At 43.2% G+C, this 23,596-nt stretch overlaps 1 protein-coding gene and 1 non-coding gene across 10 annotated transcripts in view; both read right to left on the minus strand.

The window, feature by feature from the left end:
* RHOT1 (ras homolog family member T1) overlaps positions 1-12,192 on the minus strand; it is a 68,595-nt gene extending 56,403 nt beyond the window's left edge. For 8 of the 9 annotated variants that reach the window (XR_009491515.1, XM_005219997.3, XM_005219996.4 and 5 more), the window contains exon 1: positions 11,951-12,192. Coding sequence is in view for 8 of the 9 variants with exons in the window: in XM_005219997.3 (XP_005220054.2) it covers positions 11,951-12,026 (76 nt within the window). In the remaining variant the exon portion in view is untranslated. 9 annotated transcript variants of the gene reach the window in all.
* On the minus strand, positions 3,830-3,886 carry MIR2285CV-1 (microRNA mir-2285cv-1). Its single transcript, NR_162368.1, has one exon. It is a non-coding gene; the product is annotated as a microRNA mir-2285cv-1 (primary transcript).
* Positions 12,193-23,596: the final 11,404 nt, after the last annotated feature.

Genomic DNA, 23,596 nt, shown 5'->3' on the forward strand with positions numbered 1-23,596 from the left:
GATCTCACCTTGCCCCAAACACAATGGTATTGCTGTAGCTTCAGCACTGCTCTTTTGGAAATCAGGCCTACCCTTGGGAGCTCCTGGAACTCCCCCATTCACAGCTTTTCTTAAGAATGACTGAAGAGCTGTGAATAGGAAACTGCTGAGGCAATCAAAAACAATTCCAAAGTTACTTTGCTCAACTCATTTTTAGTAAAAACAATAATTAACGTTGAAATTAGAACTATTTTTTATCCATTTATTTTTGGCTGCACTGGGTCTTCACTGCTGCACGTGGGCTTTCTCCAGTTGCGCTGTGTGGACTTCTTTGCAGTGGCTTCTCCTGTTGTGGAGCGCAGGCTCTAGGGCTTCAGCAGTTGTGGCTCCCAGGTTCCAGAGCACGGGCTCAGTAACTGTGGTTGCGTGGGCTTAGCTGCCCCACAACGTGTGGGATCTTCCCAGACTAGGGATCGAACCCGTGTCTCCTGCATTGGCAGGTGGTTCTTAACCACTGGCCCACCAGCAAAATCCCAAAATCACAATTAGCAAAGGAGGATGTGATACAATAAAGAATACATCTGGTCTTTATGCCTAGTTCCTGGAACAGCTTCAAAATCCCTTGGAATTTCCTGAGTGAAACCAGTGTCCTTTGTTATAGTATCTTTCAACCATGCTTCAAGTTATCCTAATGCAGTGACTTATTAAAGGGGAAGGGAGGGCCTAGACAGCTTTCAGCATAGGGGTCAGCTGCCAGAAAAAACCACCATGTGATGAGGGGGTTGGAACCTTTAGCCCCACCCCAAAACCTCTGGGGAAGTGGGGGTGGGGTGCTAGAGACTGAGTTCAATGAAGGGGCTACCTAATGAAGCCCTATATGAAAACTCTGGACATATCAAAGCTCTGGGCATCTTCCTGGCTGGTGAACACACTGATGGGCCATAAAGGTGGTGCACCCTGACTCCACAGGAACAGCAGGTCCTGAGCTCAGGACCCTTCCGGACCTTCTGGCTGTTCATCTGTGTAATCTTAAGCACTGCACTCTCCTGAGTTCTGTGAGTCATTCTAGTGAATTACTGAGCCCAAGGGGTTGTGGGAAGCCCCTAATTGTAGTCAGCCAGAAAGAAGTGTGGATAGTCTGGAGACCCCACTGGCATATAGAAACTAAAAAGTAAAGGTGGATCTTGTTGGGGATCTTGCCCCTTAATTTGTAGGATCCGAGGCTAATCCAGGGTAGTTAGTGTCAAAATTGAATTCAGCTGTAGGACACCCAGGTAGTTTCAGAAAATTGTCAGAATGTAGACAGCATGATGGTTTTGCATTTCTAAAAAGAAAGGATGGCTCAAAAAACTGAGAAACACTGATAACAGAATTTCTATCCAAGAGTACAAGTTCCACTCAGACATAGCTGTGCCCTGCCCGAACCAAACTAGGAAAGACACTAGAACACAGAGTATTATGCTTCTAATGACCCATCTTTCTTCTGCAGGCTCCTAACCAGTTTATTTGGTAAGTATTTACCTAGTTGTCTTCTAAGAAAGTTTAGCCTTAGATACTCTGGGGAATAATATGGAAAATGTATAAAACAACAGATAAAACTGCCATAAAATAAGTATGGATCGAGTGCTATGTTCAATCATTCTGTTTTAAAAAGGGAAGGGGAGATAAGGAAGAGCAGGAAGAAAAGTGAATATTTTCTCCTCCCAGAAGTCTCTCTAAATGTAGCAGGAAATCAAAAAGCTCATAAAAGAAGCTCCCTAGAAGGAAAAAAAAAAAAATCAGTAAAGACATCTAAGCAACCTTCCAGCACATCACCCATGGTCTCCTGAAGGATCTCCTAGACCTCCTTGGCAAAAACCTGATGTGTCCCACCAGCTAATGAATATCTCCAGAAAGACTAAGAAAAAAGTATTTTGCTATCACCCACAGGAAACTCCACAAGGGCAGGGAACACGTTTTCCTTGCTCAGTGGTCAATCTGTAGCTCCTAGCAAATGCACTTAGTAAAATGGAGCATAGCGGCTAAGAGCACATATTTGAATTTCAAGAAAGTGGTTGGTTACCTTTGCGGGAAAGGGAGGGAAATACAATGAGGAGGGAGCTTCAACTGATTGGTAATGTTTTATTTATTAAGCCAGGTAATGAGTATTTGTTAGATGAATCTTTTTACATTTTATACAAACATTTCACCAAAAAAAAAAAGAATATAGGCTTTGGAATGAGACAGAACTGGACTGCAATCTCGGTGTCAGCACTTATAAGCTGTGTTTCCTCAGGCGAGCCACGAAGCCTCACTTCGTTCATCTATAAAATATAATACTGAACAGCTTTACAGAAGTGGTAAAAGGATTAAATAAGACGACAGATGCATAATGTTTGGGACAATACCTGGCACTCATTAAATACACAAAACAGTAGTAGTTGTATTGAGGAGGAGTTTGAATTAAAGGAGTTAAGCAAGCACTGGAGCAAGATTTTGGAACCGGCCCTGAGTTGTCACTGACTTTCTCTGGGCCACCATTTTCCCATCAGTTTAAAAAAAAAAAAATGGATTAGATGCTATTAATGTTTATATTTTATGATTTATCTAAACCAGCATGTAGCACAGCTAGAAAACAGGCCTATAACAGACAAAAGTGCACGTTACATTAATGGTAACTTGTCCTGCAGTATCCTCAAAATGGGAGACAGATCCCCAGATTGCATCTGTTATCTGTTTTAACTGTGTACGGGACTGTGATCTGACAAAAACATTCATCTATCTGTAAGAACACAGAGGGACTCATGGAGCCAATATGGGGTCCAAGAATTTCTAGTACTTGATGACTTACATTCAGCATTTCATAACTTAAACGACTCCTTTCATCACGACCTTGTTTAGGGTTCCAGCAACTCCAAACCTTCAGCCAGCTCAAGTTAGTACTCATCTCCACATGTACAGTCTCCAACCTAATTCCACATGATTATTCACAATGGAGGTAAACTCAAGCTGACCCTTGAACAACACAGGTATGGACTGTGCGGGTCTACCTTGACAGACTTCTTTTCAATAGCAAATACCATAGTACTACACAATCTGCAGATTTGCGATGTGGAATCACAGACTCAGAGGAACACAGTAAACAGAGGGCTGGTTATATGCAGATTTTCAACTGCAGAGATGGTCAGTGCCCCTAACCCCTGTATTGTTCAAAGGTCAACTGGACACAACTTAGCGACTAAACAACAACAAAAGGTTATCTTAAAATGAGCCAAGCCACCCTCTTCTTATTCCAGATATTTACCAAACCTTTTAGAAGATCCAATGCCTATACAATACCTGTGACCTTTGAACTTCGGGCCCTCTCTGGCCCCAAGGGAGATGCCTGCTTTTTCCCTGGTCTCCTAAACCCAACAACTACCGCCAGCACAGAGGTCCCTAGAAACTCTTCCACTCTGAAGAACTCTCCTGGGTATCACAGACAGCTGACCCTTGAACAACCGGGGATAAGGGATGCTGATACATGCACAGCTGAAAACCCTAGTATAACTTAGAGTCAACCTTCTGCATCAGCAATTCTTCTGTATCCTCATCCCTGGATTCAACCAGTATTTACTATTGAAAAAGATCCTCAGATAAGTGGATCTGTGCAGTTACAACCCGCACTGTTCAAAGGTCAGCTGTACAGGTCTATAATGTTATCCTTGATCTACTATGTTAGGAATGGGAAAAAAAATGAATCAGATCCTCAATAACTCAGATACTTTCCTTGGTCACGAAAACAAGTCTCACTCTTGGGTCTTAAGAAGTCTGCCTACTTTAATGTCTTGATTCTTCTCATAATCCCCTTATTAGAATTATTGGGTTGGCCAAAAAAGTTCATTTGGATTTTCCCAGAAGATTGTAGAGAAAAACCCGAATGAACTTTTTTGGCCAACTCATTATCTTTAAAAAATTTTATTTGTATCCTACCATTCTAAGGCCCTCACCAGTTTCAGAAGAAACCTACCCTTGAATCCTCAACTCAAAATGTTAAACAAAATGTTCAAAATTATGTCAATTAACAATATCAAAATGCCTAGTAGTTTCTAAAACAGCTAAGGGCTTATTTCTCCTTAATCACCATCACTCAGGTTCCCTTAGCAAAATGCAGGTCTTCATCAGGTGCTCCATGTTACCTTAAAGTTCCCCTCAACCATAACCTTTAAAGTGCATCCACTCTTACTGCTCTTCTTAGAACAACGCTTTTTTAATCATAGTCCCTTTCTGCTTTCCCCGAGGACCCTTTGTATCTCCCGTGATATTTTCAGAAGAGAAAGATCACTATTTTGAAGAAAATCAGAATTTTTCACAGCTCAGCTCTTCAGGGCAGTTCCGGCTCTCTGCAGCGACTCCTGCAAAAGCACAGACCTGCCACCATGTCTGTTCCAACAGGGCAGGCCTCAGAGGCAGGAAAGCAAACAGCTTTGGGGAGAGAAGGCCTTGGAAAGACAGCAACAATTTAAAAACTCAACTTATGCTTGATCATACAGACTTAGGAGTGTGGTACCAACGAGTAGGAATAAATTTCTGGCACCAAAAAGTAGGAATAAATTTGTACCGATACTCTTTCAGATGTGATATTCTGTTTTCTCACCCGTATTCTGCCTCATCCGTTGAGGAATCCGAGGCAGCGTAGCACTCACTAGAGTAAAACAACCCTATCTAGTTTCTGAAGTAATTGTCTAATAAAAGACCTTTAAAAAAAAAAATCAAAGAACATGAATCTCTTTCACATAAAAATCCAAGAGTGGTTTCCTTTTTTAAAACAAGTTCGAAATAACAGCAAGAGTGAGAGAGAGTGTACAGTGAACTGGGAAGCAAATAAGCAGGCATGTTTTCACTAGTATCGTTTTGGGTTTCCATTTGGAGGAGCAGTGAGATAATAGCTGCTTTAACTAATGAAGGGTTACACAGATATGATTTAGTTTCAAAATGCTTTGGATAAGCTAAACTAGGGTTGTTTTGCTTCTCTTAAGGTCTACCCACCTAACCTTGAGTGAGACGATCAAAGAAATAATAAAGCAGCAGGTTTAAAGTTAAAATAGGCCACTTTCAAGCTAATTTTAATTGAGAAATAAATGAATGCCTTGAAGATAAGAAAAATATTTTAGATTATTAGAAATTTAAAGCTATTTAAACAAGCCTATGATCAAAAAAGTCCCTTATGGGAATTCCCTGGGGGGGTCCAGTGGTTAGGACTCCATGCTTTCACTGCTAAGCGTGCCGGTTCAATCCCTGGTCAAGGCCAAAAAAACACAAAGTCCCTATGACAATGTCAGATGAGTATAAGCACTATGTAGTTTTAACTACTCCAAAAAATAAAAATTATTTCCATAAAGGAACAATATCCCAAGCTCTTCTCTAGTTATTGTATCAATTAAAATTTAATATAAATACAATATATATTATAAATGTTATATAGTACAGTTTTATAACAATAACTAGAATTAAATTTAATAATTATATACAATATAAGTATTGATATGGAGGACAAAAAATTATCCTTTGTTAGCCAGCCATCTGATGGTCTCTACTTCCTCTATTTTGCCTGACAAATATTAAAGTGATCTACAAAAATTACAAGCATGGCCACAATTATTCCCAAGGACAGAAGGCCTTCTGATTCAGTTCAAGACAACATGCTACAGTTCAGTCTGAAACTCCATGCTTCTAAGTAGGTCATCCATGGGAAGCATAATTCATCACTATAGAGTAAATTATCTAGATTTATCCAGGCTAAAAATTTCTTTGTCTTTTCATCAAAGCTTTTGAACATCCTGTTCTAAATGACAGCAAATTCTTAATATTCATGAAGCGGAAATAACATTCTCTGGTTCCAATTACCATCCTACCAGCCATTTTGGGAAATTCTTCTTGATAACAAACACCCCATGCTTCAAGTAGCAAAGGGATCTACTCATTTTTATCTGCTTCTTTATTAAGAAGCCTTGTTGGCTCTTCCTAAATTATTGTAATTAGAATAAAAAGGGAGGAGGAGAGTGACGGATGAAGTTGTAATTTAAACTGCAAAACTTTAGCATTTGGGGAAATAGCTGAGCACTGTTCCAAAAGAAAATTTCATTGACCATATATGCAGACAATGTCAGCTGCAGAAGGACAAATGCCGTGGTCTATCCCTCTCCTTCAAACTCCACCAACACTAGTGCCCAACTGGCGCCAGAAGAGCAGAAAAGACAGCAGAAAACAAGTCTCAGTACATGCATAAGGAGGATATAGAAGAGACTCTATATAAACAAAACAGACTATGTATTAGGTTGGTGCAAAAGTAATTGCGGTTTTGCACTGTAGAATTCTGCCATTTGATACTGGAATATATTCTTAAACGTGGTTATGTTATACACCATTTTAATGCACATTTCTCGCTTTATGAGTTTTTGCTAATGACCAATTACTTGCTGTTTATTTTATATTTATTTTAGACTAAGGAAATGATGTTAGACAAAAAGCGATTTTCTTATTCAAGTTCAAAATGGGTTGTAAAACAGTGGAGACAACTCACAACATCAACACATTTGGCCCAGAAGCTGCTAACGAACATACAGCGCAGTGGTGGTTCAAGAAAATTTGCAACAGAAATGAGAGCCTTGAAGATGAGCGCAGTGGCCAGCCATCAGAAGTTGACAACCAATTGAGAATAGCACGAAGCTGATCCTTTTATGACTACATGAGAAGCTGCTGAAGAACTCAACATGGACCGATCTATGGTCATTCCGCATTTGAGGCAAATTGGAAAGGCGAAAAAACTCAGTAAGTGGGTATCCCATGAGCTGACCACAAATCAAAAAAATTGTCATTTTGAAGTGTTGTCTTCTCTTATTCTACACAACAACAAACCATTTCTTAATCAGATTGTGACATGCAACAAAAAGTGGATTGTATATAACAACCTGCAATGACCAGCTCAGTGGCTGGACCAAGAAGCAGCTCCAAAGCACTCCACAAAGCCAAAGTTGCATCAGAAAAAGGTCATGGTCACTGTTTGGTGGTCAGCTGCCCATCTGATCCACGATAGCTTTCTGGATCCCCGCAAAACCATTACAATGGAGAAGGACGCTCAGCAAACCAATGAGACGCACCGAAAACTGCAGCACCTGCAGCTAGCACCGGTCAACTGAAAGGGCCCAATTCTTCCTGACAACACCTGACTGCACGTCGCACAACCAATACTGTATTTAAAAGTTGAACGAACTGGGCTACGAAGCTTTGCCTTATCCACCATATTCACCTGACCTCTCGCCAAACTACCACCTCTTTTTCAAGCATCTTGACAACTTTTTTTGCAGGGAAAACACTTTCACAACCAGCAGGAGGCAGAAAATGCTTTCCAAGAGTTTGCTGAATCCCAAAGCATGGATTTTTATGCTTCAGGAATAAATCAACTTATTTCTCATTGGCAAAAATGTGTTGATTGTAATGGTTCCTATTTTGATTAATAAAGATGTGGTTGAGCCTAGCTATAATGATTTAAAATTCACTGTCCGAAACCCCAATTACATTTGCACCAACCTAGCAGACTGGACTTTCTGTGGCCAATCACCCAGATGATAGTAGGCACCATACTGCATTGAGTATCTATCACCCAGACACAGTATAATTAAAACTGGAGCAGTTTAATCTGTAAATGTCATTCTAACAATGAACAGAATGGAGAGCAATGTGGTTTTAAAAAGGATCGCTGAAAGTCTTTCTCTAAAATAAATACTAGCTTATTCCTGAAGTCTCTTTGACTCTTATACCTAAAGAATCTTTCTCTAACTACTTCAAACCTCTAAATGGCCTCTGCTGGTTCAAGGAGAAGCTGACCTCTTTTGGCAAGGACTACAATTCCTGGCAGCCAAGACATGAACTAGACATGGCATTGCCAGAATACAGGAATCCCCCCCAACAAAATAAGGCTAAGAACATGGAACAAGAGACTGGATGAATGCGCCCCTTCAAATCCTAACAATAACCACAGCAGATTTGATTTTAAGAAAGGAGAATGATCACATTTTTATGACTAAGAGGAGTGGTTTAGGAAACAGAGTCTAAATAAACTAGCTTGAACTCTATCATTCTTTCAACAACTATTTGAGTGCCTACTTTGTGCCAGGCCTATTATTTGAGTGCCTACTTTGTGCCAGGCCTATTCTAGGCCCCGGGGAAATGGCAATAAACAAGACAAATCCACGGTCTTTATGAAGCTTACTTTCCAGCCCAAGCAACAACAGCAACAACAAAAAGTGAACACGTATGCAAGGGAGGAGGGATAACGCCTGGGTCAGAGCCTTCCTGCAGAGAAAGCAAACTACAGGAGAGAGTAGTACAAGAGCAAAGCAAGGGCCAGCTTGTGAAAGACTTCGTTAGGCCTGCTTTAAAAAGTGTAATGGCTTTTATTCTAAGTGAAAGTAGAAATCATCAGAGAATTTTTAACCTGGGTAACAGGATCTGAGATATTTTTTAAAGATGACTCTTGTCTGCTACATGGAGAATGGACGAAATTAGAAGCAGGGACACCAGTTAAGGAGATGTTACAAAAGCCTAGGCCAGAGCCAACCAAAGCTTGAGCTAGTTTGGCAGAGGTTTTGATGATAAACTAAGCAGTTAGACAAAAAAGAGCTACCAGATTTATTTAAAAAGAGGACAACAGTTCCCCTTTCTTAATTAATTTGACCAGAAGACCAATATATCTCAGTTTAATTTAAAACAAGGCCACTAAAACTAAGACTACCCTGTGTACTTTTAATGTAGATACATGTTTTGGATAAAAGTTTAATAAGGCTCATTCCTCATACTATAACAAGGACATTTGTCAAGCATACTAATGCAAATCTAGCTAAATGCAAATTCTGGCCAATGAAATTGATTATGAAAAGTTATAACCTGAAAAACTAAGCTTTGTGTGGTTGCTTAGTTTTAAAGGCTGTTTAAAGAATGGTATTTGACTTTTAATTTGGCCTGAATAGTATTCAATATGCTCAATAATTAAGGTAAAGAAGATACTTAAAAATACTTTGGCTTTCTTTGCAAATAAACACTTTAATATTTATAGACAGCCTAGGTTTTCTGATCTAAGCAGTCAATAGGCATTAAGCAACTAGTTAGTGTTAAAACCTTGTTGGCTCAGAATCCAAATTCTGGATGGGCCAAGAAAAGATCCATTTCACCTCTAGAGTACAGTACAGGTTAAGCCAACAGACTGCTGAAACCACTCACAAGTATTTGGGAGCCTCAGTGAATGACATTGCTGCTGTGTGGTGCCGGAACTGACACTGACAGCAATAAAACGTACTCAAGTGATAGAGAAACAGTAACAAGAGAGACAATGTTCCTTTTTCTTTTCTTTTCCTATTTCCCTTAGTTAACCATCTTAAGTACAATACTTTGGGCACCTGATGCGAAGAACTGCCTCATTGGAAAAGACCCTGATGCTGGGAAAGACTGAAGGCAGGAGGACAAGGGGACAACAGAGGATGAGATGGCTGGACGGAATCACTCACTCAATGGACATGAGTTTGAGCAAGCTCAGGGAGCTGGTGATGGACAGGGAAGCCTGGCGTGCTGCAGTCCATGGGGTCGCAGAGTCAGACACAACTGAGCGACTGAACTGAACCATCTTAAAAATACAACAGAATTATTATTTCTGATAAATCTGTGTATCGGACCAGTATTAAAACAGTCCTGGGACTTCCCTGGTGGTCCAGTGGCTAAGACACCATGCTTCCAATGCAGGGAGCATGAGTTTGATCCCTGATCAGAGAACTAAGATCCCACATGCTACACAGTGGGCCCAAAAAATAAAAGTCTTGGTCACACTGTTTATCTAGCATTTACATTTAGGCTAAGCAGCTATCAAGATATATTAAATCTCCAAAAGTAATGTTTCACTCATTTCCCCCAGGATACAAGCCTTTAATGTAATTAACTGAAATTACATATTTCAAATAAGTATAACTCTTTCTAGTATTCTTAAACGTGGGGAAAAAATCATGTATATATGATATCTGGCCTAAAGCTTTTGGTACTATTTTCTTTAAGAAAAATATCTTCCTCAGAAATGAAGGCTTTATTCTTACCTGGTGGGAAATCCCAGGGATAGAGGAGCCTGGCGGGCTACAGTCCACGGGGTTGCAAGTCAGACACAACTTAGCAACTAAACCACCCCCATAAATAACACTGTTAACATCTTAACTTAAATGTCCTAAGGCTGACCATGTATCTTACATATGTATAGCATTTCCATTTAGATACTTTACAGACTAAGGATTACATGTAATTGCTAAATTCAATACTAAAACCAAGAGAGAATTTCTGCTTAAAAAAAAAAATTGTCTTTCAAGCAGCAGTTTTTTTCAGCCCATCATCTACTCACTACTTTCCCTATCTTGCTCCAAATGCATCAACATGAATCATCTTCCTGAACTTTTTCAAGGAAGTCCATGCACAACACAGATTGAGATATATATGTGGTTTAAATTAAAACTAAAATTCACAGCTGCAAACCAAAAAGTAAACTGTGTCTGGCTAAGCTTACTTCTAAATTTTGATTCTAAAGGAAAATTTCTATTGATTCAACAGCAGGTGAACAAGGATTTCAATGAACAGCAAAGAACACTACAGAAGAGAGTAAAAGTATGTTAATGTTAGTTTTCTTCCTTGGAGAGCATCACAGTGACCTGGAGGAGCTACTCTAGAATGGAAGGGGAGTTCAGAAAAGAAAGTTTCAAAGCAAGCAATGGTAGGGCCTTAACTTGTTTTTCCACTGCTGTGTCTGACTCTTTGTGACCCCATGGACTATAGCCTACTAGGCTCCTCTGTCCATGGGATTTCCCAGGCTAGAATACTGGAGTGGGTTGCCATTTCCTTCTCCAAGGGATCTTCCTGACCTAGGGATTGAACCTGTGTCTCCGCTTGGCAGGTGGATTCTTCACCACTGAGACACCTGGGAAAACCAGAGCATTACCAAATGTACTTTCAAAACAAACAATCCAGTCCTCCCCAGCCCGCTTTCTTATTTTAGTCCTACCAATTAAGTCATGTACCTTGCACAACAGATATCAAGCAGTCCCTGCTGTTCTGTCCCCAAGTCAGTGAACAGACATGCTTCCTTTACTACATCTTCAAAAGTGAAATCTATGAATCTCAAGGTTGGGGGCGGGGGTCACGTATGTTGGTCTATTTGGGTCTCATGTGTGCCCGTTATTTTAAAATTAACTACCAAGTTTGATTCTATTGTATTCTATTACAATAATGTTTTAAAAGATGAGGGCAACTAGACTTCAGTGTTACAATAATTCTCTCAACAGACGGACCCTCCTCAGATAACCATTCATTGAACACTTGCATAACTTGAACTTCAGAGTACGTTTTTGAGGAAAATACCCAGTGATTGCAATGCAAAGAGCAAAGATCGTTTTAAAAAATGCTCCGCGTCTTACAATGTCTAGAGGGAGGGAGACCGCGAGCGCAAAAACAGGCAGAGACACCTGACCTTGCCCGCAAGTCGCCCAGTCCTGCAGCCCTCCCCTGGCTTCCCCGGGAGAGCCGCTTCACGCCATTCCAATTGGCCGCCCGTCTGCCTGCCTGTTCCAGCACCTGCCTGGCGGGGACAGAGGAATCTCCGCGGAAGACGAGAGGGCTTGAGAGGAGGCGGCCTCGGAAACGGGGAGGCCCGGGAGGAAAGGATTCCAAGTGGGAAAGGAGGCGAAGACCTTCGGACGAATGAGGCCGGGCGGTCAGGGGCTAATGGAGACGCGGCTGGGGGGGTGGAACACGACGGTGGGACCGGGGAGGGAGGTCTCAAGAGGGCCCCGGGGAGGAGAGAGGTCGAGGGCCGCAGCCGAAAGAGAAGAGCCGAGGAGCTGGGAGGCCCGGGGGCGCGGAGGAGAGGGCAGCGGGGCGGCAGGGGCTGCGGCGGCCGCGGCCAGCCCCCCGGCGCGCGGGGACTCACGTTCTCCCACCAGCAAGATCCGCACGTCTTTCTTCATGTCTGCGGCTCGTAGGGGCCGGCCTCGGCCCGCAGGCATGGAGCGGACTCCTCTCGCCGGGAGCGCCCAGCCCGCCGCGCCGCTCTCCCCGCCCCGCCGGCGCCGCCTGCCAGCCTCCCCACGCCGCCCCTCCCGAGCCTCGGCCGCCCGGGCCCGCCGCGCCGCCTCCTCAGCAGCTTCCCCGCTCGAGAGCCGGGAAGGCGCCGGCTCCGCCTCCTCCGGCTCTGCCGCGGCGGCAGGGAGGACGGGGCGCCGCGAGGGACAAGCGGTTTCGGAACGCGAACGCTCTCCGTCCCGCAGCTGCGCCCCAGCTGTGCCGTGAGCCGCAGCGCTCGCCCGGGAGTCTCACCCACTCTCCTCGGGGAACACCGGTCAGGATAAGCTTTGGACCCGGAATCTGAGTGGCAGAGTCGCTAGTCTTGACCCCATTTCTTTTACAGAACAGGGGCAGGAGAAGTTCCTCGCTCAAGGTCAGATAGCTAGAATTTGGCAGTGTGACTCGGGGCGGGAATATTCTCACTAGAATGACTATAAGCTTCAGGTGAGCAGCGACCTGTCTACCTGGTTTTCAGCAGTATTCCCCCACCTTACTGGCCAAAGCCCTCGGAAAGTGCTTGATTGACTCCCAAGATCGAGCCCTTTCCACTACCCAAAGTCCCCCATCCTAGCTGCTTTTTACCTGTGATGTTTATAAAATATGATTCTAAATAATGAGGTTAGTTTCTACGCTTTCAGTGTAAAAAGCTTCATTTCTTTGTAACCAAACTAAATGTTTTTCCTCTCTGTGTATGGTTTACTTTAGGCAGGGTCTTCTGACACTTCTCTTTACATAGGTTTGCCCAGCACCGTACTGGGCATATAGGTGGCACTGAATAAACTTTTATTGATTTGTCTAACATTGCCTTAATTTCTTCTGACTTTCTCCATCCGGAGGAATTTGTTGCTATATGTCTAATGCTTGAACAGAACTTGGAATACAGTGGGAGATGATAGCTAGAGAGGTATCTAGAATAAATGAAGAAACACTAAGCATAATATTCTTTTTTTACTATGTTAAATATTACAAAATGATTTTTTGGGTTTTTTTGGCCATGGTATGCTGGTATACAGGATCATAATTCCCGGATCAGTGATCAAACCCATGCCCCTTACAGTGGAAGAGTGGAATCTTAACCACTGGATGGCCAGGGAAGTCCCTGAAAATGAATTTTTTAAAGGAAATGACGTGTACATTATACCAACTCTCTTTTCTCCTAAGAGAAGCCTTGTGGTCTGGTGCAGCCGTTAAGACCATGCTGGCAAACTGCATGGGTTTATATCCAGAGCCCATCACCTGATAGTTATGTGATCTTGAGTAAGCTCTTTTACTTCTCCAAGACTGCCCCTTCTTCTGTAACATGTCAATAATGATAATAATACCTACCACCTTGGGTGGTTGTGAAGAATAAAGATAATATATGTCAAGCATTTGCCAGACTCACAGTACTTGCTCTGTAATCTCGAGGTCATTACTGTCATAAAACTCACTGAAAAGTTGAAATCCGTAGGTTTTGAGGCAAATTCATTGTTATGTTTACAATAGTATTTCACTGTCTTATTTATATGATATCCCTAAGGAGCATAGGGGTGGGAGCCCTTCCAAAAATCACTCTGTGATATAAGGAGGAAGACAGGAAAGACACACTCTCTGCTCACTGGGAGGTAATGAGTCATATTCCAGGATGGAGGCAAATAAGATGAACTTCACAAGGCCTGATGGCCTGCTCTTTCAGAGGAAAGTATTCCTCAGAATTTTTAGTACAGTAAGTCCTCTACATGTGAACCTTCAAGTTGAGAACTTTCAAAGATGGGAACAAGTGTTCACACTGAAGAGAGTCCCAGCGCAGTAAATGGCAGGGGGATTTTTCTTTGTTTAAGGAGGCGCTGTTAGTTTTCAACTCACTGGACCCAAATGTGGAACAGCACACAAATGTTACAATACCCGTTCAGAATGCAATCCAGTGCTACCGTGTCATCTAGGATGAAAAAAAAAAGACCTACTACCCAGATATCACTGGATCGTTTATTTCAAGAGGGTACACGGAATTGCATCCAGCAAGGCACCAGAACCTGTGCCATCAAGGTCAGGCGTGAGTGAAATTGCAGCTTGCCCTCCATCTCCTATTGCTGATGGCCCTTCTGCTCTACCATCTCCACCTCCTCACTTTCCTCCACTCATTAACTCATCTTGCCTATTTACTGGAAAGGACTGCTGCTTCTGCTTCAGTCGTGTCCGACTCCGTGTGACCCCATAGACGGCAGCCCACCAGGCTCCCCGGTCCCTGGGATTCTCCAGGCAAGAACACTGGAGTGGGTTGCCATTTCCTTCTCCAATGCATGAATGTGAAAAGTGAAAAGGAAGTTGCTCAGTCGTGTCCGATCCTCAGCGACCCCATGGACTCCAGCCTTCCCGGCTCCTCCATCCATGGGATTTTCCAGGCAAGAGTACTGGAGTGAAGTGCCATTGCCTTCTCCGGCAAGGACTAATGGTTTGTTATAAAAGAATAGCAACAGTCCCTAATTAGTGGGAGTGGGGAGCCTGACAAGCCAGAGTGTGCCTCTCAAGCAATGTAAGTTTCCTTTTTACCATCCCTTCCCATCTCCCAATCAGCTGTACTTCTGAAGCTTTGGCCTCCTGCCTTGCCTTGAGCTTTATGCCCTTCTCCTATGCTAACAGACATTCATCAGGGGCCACTCTGAAGTTCTCTTGCAAACAGCATAGCTCAGTGATTAAAATCAGGGACTCTGGAATCTGCCTGCCTAAGTCTGAACCTCGGCTTTACCGATTCCTAGCTGTGCATCGTCAGGCAAATTGCTTAAGCTTCTCTAAGCCTCATCTGCCAGATGGAAATAACACTTCATGAGATTGTTACAAAGATTAAATGAGTGAATATAATAGGAAAATGCTTCAAAGAATGTCTGAAACATGGTCTATAATATACACAAATGCTGAATAAATAAAATAACTCATCAGAAAAGTGCTTCTGTACAACTTTCTGAGCCTGAGGACTGAGCCACACCATGACCCACACTGCAGCAAAATAGAAGTCAGAAAATGGAGTTGTTGGCAGTGGAATTTACAGTTGGGATATTGTAGATTGATGACTGGATATTAAGTAGATTGGATAAAGCCAAGAGAACAGATTGGTATCTAGAAGGCACTGGTGGAATTTTCCTCTGGAATGCTGGGAAGCAGTTCTGCCTTCACAAGACAAACTCCATGGCTCCTCAACTGTGAAGGGGACACTGGAAAGTCTGAACAAAGTACTTTCCCAAGAGATAAGAGGCTCCATCTTTCATACCTATCAAAGAAGGAACTTGCAACATAGCCTTTCTCTGAGATTCAGGACAGTGGAACGCCCAGGGCTACTGGGCAGGCCTGCTGGGTAGAAGATAGTGTGTGTTAAATGACTGACACTGCGTGGAACAGGAGGCTGGTCTCTGAGGGTGAGTTAGACACAGTCCTGGGCAGGAAGCCAAATAAGATGGGTTGGCATTGGTCCCACTCTTCAGATCCATCTATCTTTGAGCTCTCAAATTAAACCCAAAGTGGCATCCGTCTCCACTCGTGTCTCCTGTTTCTTCCAGGAAGACTTCCTCTTTTCCTGCCAAGTTGCTCTGGCAGAGCAGAAAAGTCTAATAACTCGATAACAGAGTAAATCTGTTATCTTAGCTTTGAATGCACTTGTTCTTGACTCATTGGTCAAACATCTATGTCCTCTGCATAGTCACATGGATTGGTCTCCAGAGGATGTGGATTCTATTTGTTTAATTTGGCCAAAAGAGACATCATTCAGCACCATGACTTTAAAAAGATATTTGATTATAATTAACCATACTAAGAGGATATTTTTCCAGACAAGAGCCTCATCTTGTGATGAGGTTGCATCCAGTTTTCTTTTGAATTTTCTCAAGCTTTCAGATAATATTGTAAAAACACTCTTGATTAAGAGATAATTGATATCGAGAAGACTCTCAGACCTTCTTGCCCCCCAGGTGGCCTGAATTCCCTCATGTCAAGGTTAAGAGCATGAGCTCTGGAGTCTACATTTCATCTCCAGTACTTGGCTACCTGTACAATATTAGACAAGCTACATAACCTCTCTGAAAAACCCCATCAGCAAAATTAGTTCATAGAGCTCTTTGAGAATTAAATAATTCAATAAAACATTTATCACATTACTTAACATATGGGACATGTTCATATATCATCTTTAACAACTGCATTTTTTAATATTTACTTATTTTTTTAGAATACATGGATTTTTAAAATAATTTTATGTATTTATTTATTTTTGGCTGTGCTGGGTGTGTGTTGCTGTTCGGGCTTTTCTCTAGTTGCAGCGAGCAGTGGCTACTCTTCATTGCATTGTGAAGGCTTCTTACTACAGTGGCTTTTCTTTTTGCAGAGCACGGGCTTGCGGGCATGCGAGTATGTGGGCTCAATGGTTAAGGTTCCTGGGCTCTAGAGCACAGGCCCAACAGTTGTGGTGCTCCGGCTGAGTTGCTCTGCTGCCTGTGGGACCTTCCCGGACCAGGGATTGAACCCATGTCTCCTGCATTGGCAGGTGGAGTCTTTACCACTAAGCCACCAAGGAAACCCAGCAAGTGCATTTTTAAATTTGGGATTCATTTGCTGATTTGCCTTATCTTTCTAAGGGCAAATTGATTAGCCTGCCTGCGCAAATTGTAAACTCTGAATGACAAAAGTGCATTTAATATAATTTTTAATTACTGCAGAGACATTAAAATTTGTGCTGACTTGTTATCTATGCCAACCAGTGATTCTCAAAAAAAATTTAGGCCACAAGCCATTTCCACAAAACAAAGAATTCTGTACAATAGTAAAATTACAACTTGCTTATCTCTGCAAAGAAATTACCACAAGTAAATATATTCCAAGCAAATAATCTAAAAGAAGAAATATATATCTATACATTATGCATGCATGCTAAGTCACTTCAGTCATGTCCAACTCTGAGGTCCTCTGTCCGTGGGATTCTCCAGGCAAGAATATTGAACTGGGTTGCCATTTCCTCCTCCAGGTGATTTTTCCAACCCAGGGATTGAACCCCTGTCTCTTGCATCTCCTGCATTGGCAGGCAGATTCTTTACCACTGCGCCACCTGGGAAGCCATTGTTTGGTATGTGTGTGTGTGTGTGTGTGTGTGTGTGTGTGTTAGTCGCTCAGTCATGTCTGAGTCTTTGCAACCCCATGGACTGTAGCCTCCAGGCTCCTCTGTCCATGGGATTCTCCAGGAAAGTATACTGGAGTGGGTTGCCATGCCCTCCTCTAGGGCATCTTCCTGACTCAGGGATGGAAACCACATCTCATGTCTTGTGCATTGGCAGGTAGGTTCTTTACTGCTAGTGCCACCCATCTACATACACCTATTCTATTTATAGCATCATTACACAGTAGTAGAAAGTGGAAAAATATACAATTGTGAAGAATAGCTAAATTAAGTATGACATAAAATTACTGGAAATTTTGCAGTCATTAAAACTAATGGCATCTTAATTCATCTACTTCAAAAATAATTTTAATATATAGTGGGACTATATGTAACTTTGTTCTATATTTTCCAAGTCTCCTGTAAATGTATTATCATATTTTCACATTTTTAAAAAAAATTTTAAATGGCAAAGGAAAAACTAATGCCTATCAAAGACATAGAAAAGAATTCACAAAATAAGTGAAAAAATAGGAATATAAAATCATTTATACAATTACAACTATTTAAAAACTAAGTATAACATGTATTTCTATAACTTTTACCCTCCACACCTTTGCAATTTTGAACTTTTGCAGGCATGCACAGGTATTAATCGGGTAATTAAAAACTAATGGATGGGACTTCCCTGGGGGCACAGTAGATAAGAATCTGCCTGCCAACGCAGGATACATGGGTTCATTCCATGTTCTGAGAAGATCCCACATGCTGTAGAGTAACTAGCCCTGTGCTTTTCTGAGCCTGCGCCCTAGAGCCACAACTACTGAGCCCGTGTGCCACAATTACTAAAGCCTGCGTGCTCTGGAGCCGCACGCTGAAACTGCTGAGCACCCGTGCTGCAACTGCTGAAGCCAGGGCGCCTAGAGCCCATGTTCTGCAACAAGAGAAGCCACTGCAATGAGAAGCCCATGCACCACAACAAAGAACAGTCACTGCTCGCCGCAGCTGGAGAAAGTCCACGTACAGCAGGGAAGACCTAGTGCAACTAAAAAACAATGATGTACATAAAAGATGAGAGTTCAAAGGAAAGAGAAAACATGCTAAAGATTAGGAATTAATTTTTAGTACAATCATCTCTTGTAAAATGTCAACATTAATAACATCTTTTATATAAAACTAATAGAAATATTTGGAAAAATAGCAGTGCTTTAAGTGAGACATTATTGTAGGATATCAGGGCTTCCCAGGTGACGCTAGTGGTATAGACCCTGCGTGCCAATGCAGAAAACATTAAGAGACGCAGGTTGGATCCCTAGGTTGGGAAGATCCCCTGAAGAAGGGCATGATAACCCACTCCAGCATTCTTGCCTGGAGAATCCTATGAACAGAGGAGTCTGGCCGGCTACGGTCCATAGATTCGCAAAAAGTCGGACGCAACTTAGCGTGTACAAAATGTAGGATATCGTGTTTATAAAATGATTTAACAAATATTTATTGCGTCCACCATGTGCACTGCTCTGTACTAGGTTCTAAGGAAGCAGTAATGAGCAACACAGACGATCACGGTGGGCAAGTTGTGGATAAGGAAGTCTGGGCATTCATCTTTCTCACCAGAATCTTCAAATCATTCTCCCATCAGCCCAAACTGCCTTTTTTTGAAAACTTTTCATGAGAGGTAGCATCTCATAATATAAATCTCTTTGTACCTCCTCTCTCCCCATCCCACCCCTAGCCAAAACCAGCCAGACTTGTGTGACTGTCCCACTTCTAGTAATCCGCTCCCCCTGCCTGGCTGTGTTCACAGACAGCCTCCAAGGCAACACAATGCCTTAACCCAGAAAAACTGCAAATATCCCCATCAAGCTCCTAGGAAAATGACTATGATTTTAGCCTGAGTGGCCTTCCTGTAACTTCTTCTACAATTAGTGCGTCAGCTTTGATCTGAGCTAAACTCGGTATACACGCACACATCACCATGTTAGACACAGTGACAGTGAGAGACTCCAGTCCGCTTGGTAGAAACCAGATCCACTCTGGGTAAACAGTTTTCAACTCTGGCCAAGGGGATGAGAGAGAGACTCCAGGCCAAGCAAACTACAATTGCAAAAGTACATGATGTGACATACAGGAGGAAGCTGGGCAGGATGTTGTATATGGGGAGATGACAGGAAATGGGGGCGAGATAGGTGAGAACAGAGACAGGAAGCAGAACTTTCTATTTTAGGAAGCTTTAAGGAGCACCCAGGAGTTATAAGCTGGGGAGTGACATGATCTAACTCCCATTTTGGAAAGTTCACATTAGAATGAGAATAGATGGGGAGAGGGCTCCTCACTAGAGATGGAGGAACTCGAATTAAAATAATCTTGGAGAGAAGGGATGAGAGTCTGAACGAGAGCACAGATGCAGAGGGAAGAGTTGGGGGGCAGAGTTGAGATGCCTTGAGAAGGCAGAAGCTAGGATCAGAACTTGGTGACTAATTGTAGGGAAGGTACAATTGCACCGGAAAAGCTCCCGTGGCAACGCCCAGACATTGAGTCCTGGAGATGTCACTGACCAAAGCCTTAAGTTTTCTGCCCCCAGGGTGTATTTACTTTGAAGAATAAAGGTGAAAATTTTCACTGAGCACAATCTTCCATATTGCACCAGATCAATCTCTTAGAATCACCTGGTAGAAGACAAGGTGTATAAGTGGTGTAGGGACAGCAGAAACTAAAGTCTTGTGGACAGAAACCTTTCTTTTCTCTATTATCGTTCCATCCTGATTAAGTCAAGATGAAAGCCTCAGTAAATCTATAATACCTGATAATCTCCTTTTGAGCCAGAGAGAGACAGAGAACACTTCAGAAACGTAAGACAAAGGTTCCAAGCTAGTTATAGTGTTTTGTTTTCCTTGAAACATACATTTACGCTTATCTCTATTTGAAACATATGATTCTGGTTTCCATTTATATCAACTTTTTAAAGTTTCCTTTTGAAACCCATGTACCTGAAGAGGGAAAAGTGAGTTGGTTTAGGAAAGATATTAAATAAAAAATGGTACAGGAGATTTGAAGATGTAACAAAAATCATGGCATCTGAAAGGCTGAAGCTTAAGAAACCTTGTCCTTAAAAAGCCTATGGCTGGTTAGGAAGAAAAAGTTACAAATCTTCAGCATAACCTAAGTATTTATAATTAAGGAAGAAAACTTCAGTCGTCTGGAAGGACCCAGTGTTTAGGGTTGAATAAGGATGAATTTGGGGCTAATGGCTCAGCAAAGTAGGGGTGATGGAGCTGAGCAAACACCAGGGATGATTCTTCCTTTCCTGTCAAAATCCCCAGGTGCCCCCGGGGAAGGGTCTTCTCTCTCCAACAGAGCAGAGGAGCTTGAGAGGTCTCCCAGAGAGCAGCTTTGTTTCGTTTTGTGATTTGTCTCTATAATCAGCTAGGAAATAAAGTCTTCAAATTAAACTTTCCTGGGGCTTCCATGGTGGTTTAGTGGTAAAGAATCCGCCTGCCAATGCAGGAGACACAGGTTTGACCCCTGATCTGAAAAGATCCCACATGCCACGGGGCAGCTAAGCCCCTGAGCCACAAATATTGAACCTGTGCTCTAGAGTCCAGGAGCCTTAGCTCCTGAGTCAACGTGCTGCAACTACTGAAGCCCTAGAGCCCACACTCTGCAACAAGAGAAGCCACTGCAATGCGAAGCCCACCCACCGCAACTAGAGAGTAACCCCCACCCCTGCTCGTGGCAACTAGAGAAAAGCCCGCGCAGCAATGAAGACCCAGCACAGCCAAAAAGTAATAATTTTTTTTAAAAATTAGACTTTTCCAGAAAAAAAAAAGTACCTGAGGGAGAAAAAACAAGAGACAGATAGATATAACTGTATTAGGAGCCATTGTGAGCCTTAAGAAGGTGGTGCCTTCCTCCTTAGTAGGTGGTTCTTCCAGGAACCGGAAATTCTGCTGTGCTGTGCTTAGTCGCTCAGTCGTCAGTCTTGTCTGACTCTTTGTGACGCCCTGGACTGCAGTCCGCCAGGCTCCTCTGTCCGTGGGGATTCTCCAGGCAAGAATACTGGAGTGGGTTGCCATGCCCTCCCTCCAGGGGATCTTCCCAACCCAGGGATCGAACCCAGGTCTCCTGCATTGCAGGCAGATCCTTTACTGTCTGAGCCACCATGTCAACAACCACTTAGATGTTTGAAACACCTCCAGATGGGGTGAGCAGCTGCCTTCAGAGTCCCCCGACGGGAAGTCTTTCCGGCTTGGTCCTTGGGTGGATGCTTCCGCCACACAGTGCAGACCCGAGTGAGCGGTCCTTCATCCACTGGCATTTCAACTTCAGTTCTTCTTCTGGGTAGGATTTTCAGTTTTGTTTGAGGAAAGGGTGTGATTGATATTTTTCACACTGCATGGAAAGGATATGCTGACAGAAAACTCGAGGCAAGGGACTTCCCTGGTGATCCAGTGACTGGGACTCGGAGCTCCCAATGCAGGAGGGCCTGGGTTTGATCCCTGGTCAGGGAACTGGGAGCTTCCCTGGTAGCTCAACGGTAAAAATCCTCCTGCAATGCAGCAGCCGCAGGAGACACGGGTTTGATCCCCTGGAGGAGAGCATGACAACTCACTCTAGCATTCTTGCCGGAGAATCCCATGGATAGAGGAGCCTGGTGGGCTACAGTCCATGGGGTCGCAAAGTGTCAGAGAAGACTGAATCGACTGAGCGCTCACACACAGGGAACTGGATCTCTCATGCTGCAACTAAGAACTCACAAAGCCAAATAAATATTTAAAAAGAAAGAAAGAAAGCTTGAAAGAAAAGCAAAGAATCCAAAAATGATAACCTTCATTCCCACCTTTATAATTCTTGTGCTCTGGCTGCAGTTTGGGAAACTCATGTGACCAAAGAATTAAACCCCACTCTGACAAAGGCCCCATTGTCCAAATCACCTCAGACGATGGTATTTAACCAAATGACTTCAATAGGCTAAAACTCTGGCCTTTAGATTCTAAGTTTTAAAAGGCAAACATCAGGGATTTCCCTGGTGGACCAGTGGCTTGGACTCCGTGCTTCCAACACAGGGGCCTAGGTTCCATCCCTGGTCAGGGAACTGGATCCCATGTGCTGTAAGTAGCACATCCCACCCACCACAACTAAGACCCAGCCCAGCCAAATAAAAATAATAAAGTAGAATAAAATACTTCTTTTAAAAAATGAAAGGCAAACATCAAGGTGACTCTGGGTGAGTCAATAAAGGCTCCACAAAACAGGAAGTGAGAACAGAGAGCCTTTGAATGGTCATCTGGCACAGAGAGAGAGGCCCTGGCCCTGCTTAGGAGCTTGAGGCCACTAGAGACCTGACGCCAACGCCCAGGGAAGAAAGGGCATCTCGTGGCTTCAGTGCTGTGTCTTATCAAAGTGGACAGCCAGATCCGGGTCTCAGCCAGGATCTTATCAAAGGATGTTAAGCTTTGAGACTTGGAGAGTGGGAACACTGGGCCAGCTCCCAGATCTGCCATGCTCAGCTGACTGATCCTGCCCAAACCCCTAAGTTGGTCCAGGCCCCCACTCTCCTCTCTCAAGTGTTAACAAAAGGTGATAATACTCATCACACAGGGTAGCTTATGAGGCTCAGAGAGCAAATGAGTAGATCATGGGGGAAGAATTCTGGTGTTCCTGTTTCCAAGAACATGTGTGAAAATGAGGTGTGAATCTAAAGATGTTGGAGACCAGGTGCTCTGCTGTGCTTAATGGCTCAGTCGTGTCCGACTCTTTGTGACCCCCATGGACTGTAGCCTACCAGGCTCCTCTGTCCATGGGGATTCTCCAGGCAAGAATACTGGAGTGGGTTGCCATGCTCTCCTCCAGGGGATCTCCGCAACCCAGGGACTGAACCCAGGTCTCCCACATTGCAGAATTCTTTACCATCTGAGCCACCAGGAAAGCCCAAGAATACTGGAGTGGGTAGCCTATCCCTTTTCCAGGGGATCTTCCCGACTCAGGAATTGAACTGGGGTCCCCTGCATCAGGTGGATTCTTTACCAGCTGAGCTACCAGAGAAACCCCAGAGACCAAGGTAGGGGATGTGAAAGTATAGTTCTGAGACTTCCCTAGCAGTCCAGTGGCTAAGACTCTGCACTTGCAATGCAGGGGGCACAGGTTCAATCCCAGGTCAGGGAACTAAGATCCCACATGGCGTGGCCAAAAAAAGAGAAAGAAAATATAGTTCTGTCATTGTTGTCATGTCTATAACCACCCTGGCATTCTTCCAACGTCTTCACCCATAACTTTAATTCTTTTGCAACCCTTTGAGGAACAGAAGGAAGGGCCAATAATAATGAGTTCCATTTTACAGGGGAAAGACAAAGAGGTGAAATGCACCGCCAAAGGTCGCCTGGCTGGTTTGTATGGCAA

Source organism: Bos taurus, chromosome 19, assembly GCF_002263795.3.
Source record: "Bos taurus isolate L1 Dominette 01449 registration number 42190680 breed Hereford chromosome 19, ARS-UCD2.0, whole genome shotgun sequence".
NCBI classification, from domain to species: domain Eukaryota; kingdom Metazoa; phylum Chordata; class Mammalia; order Artiodactyla; family Bovidae; genus Bos; species Bos taurus.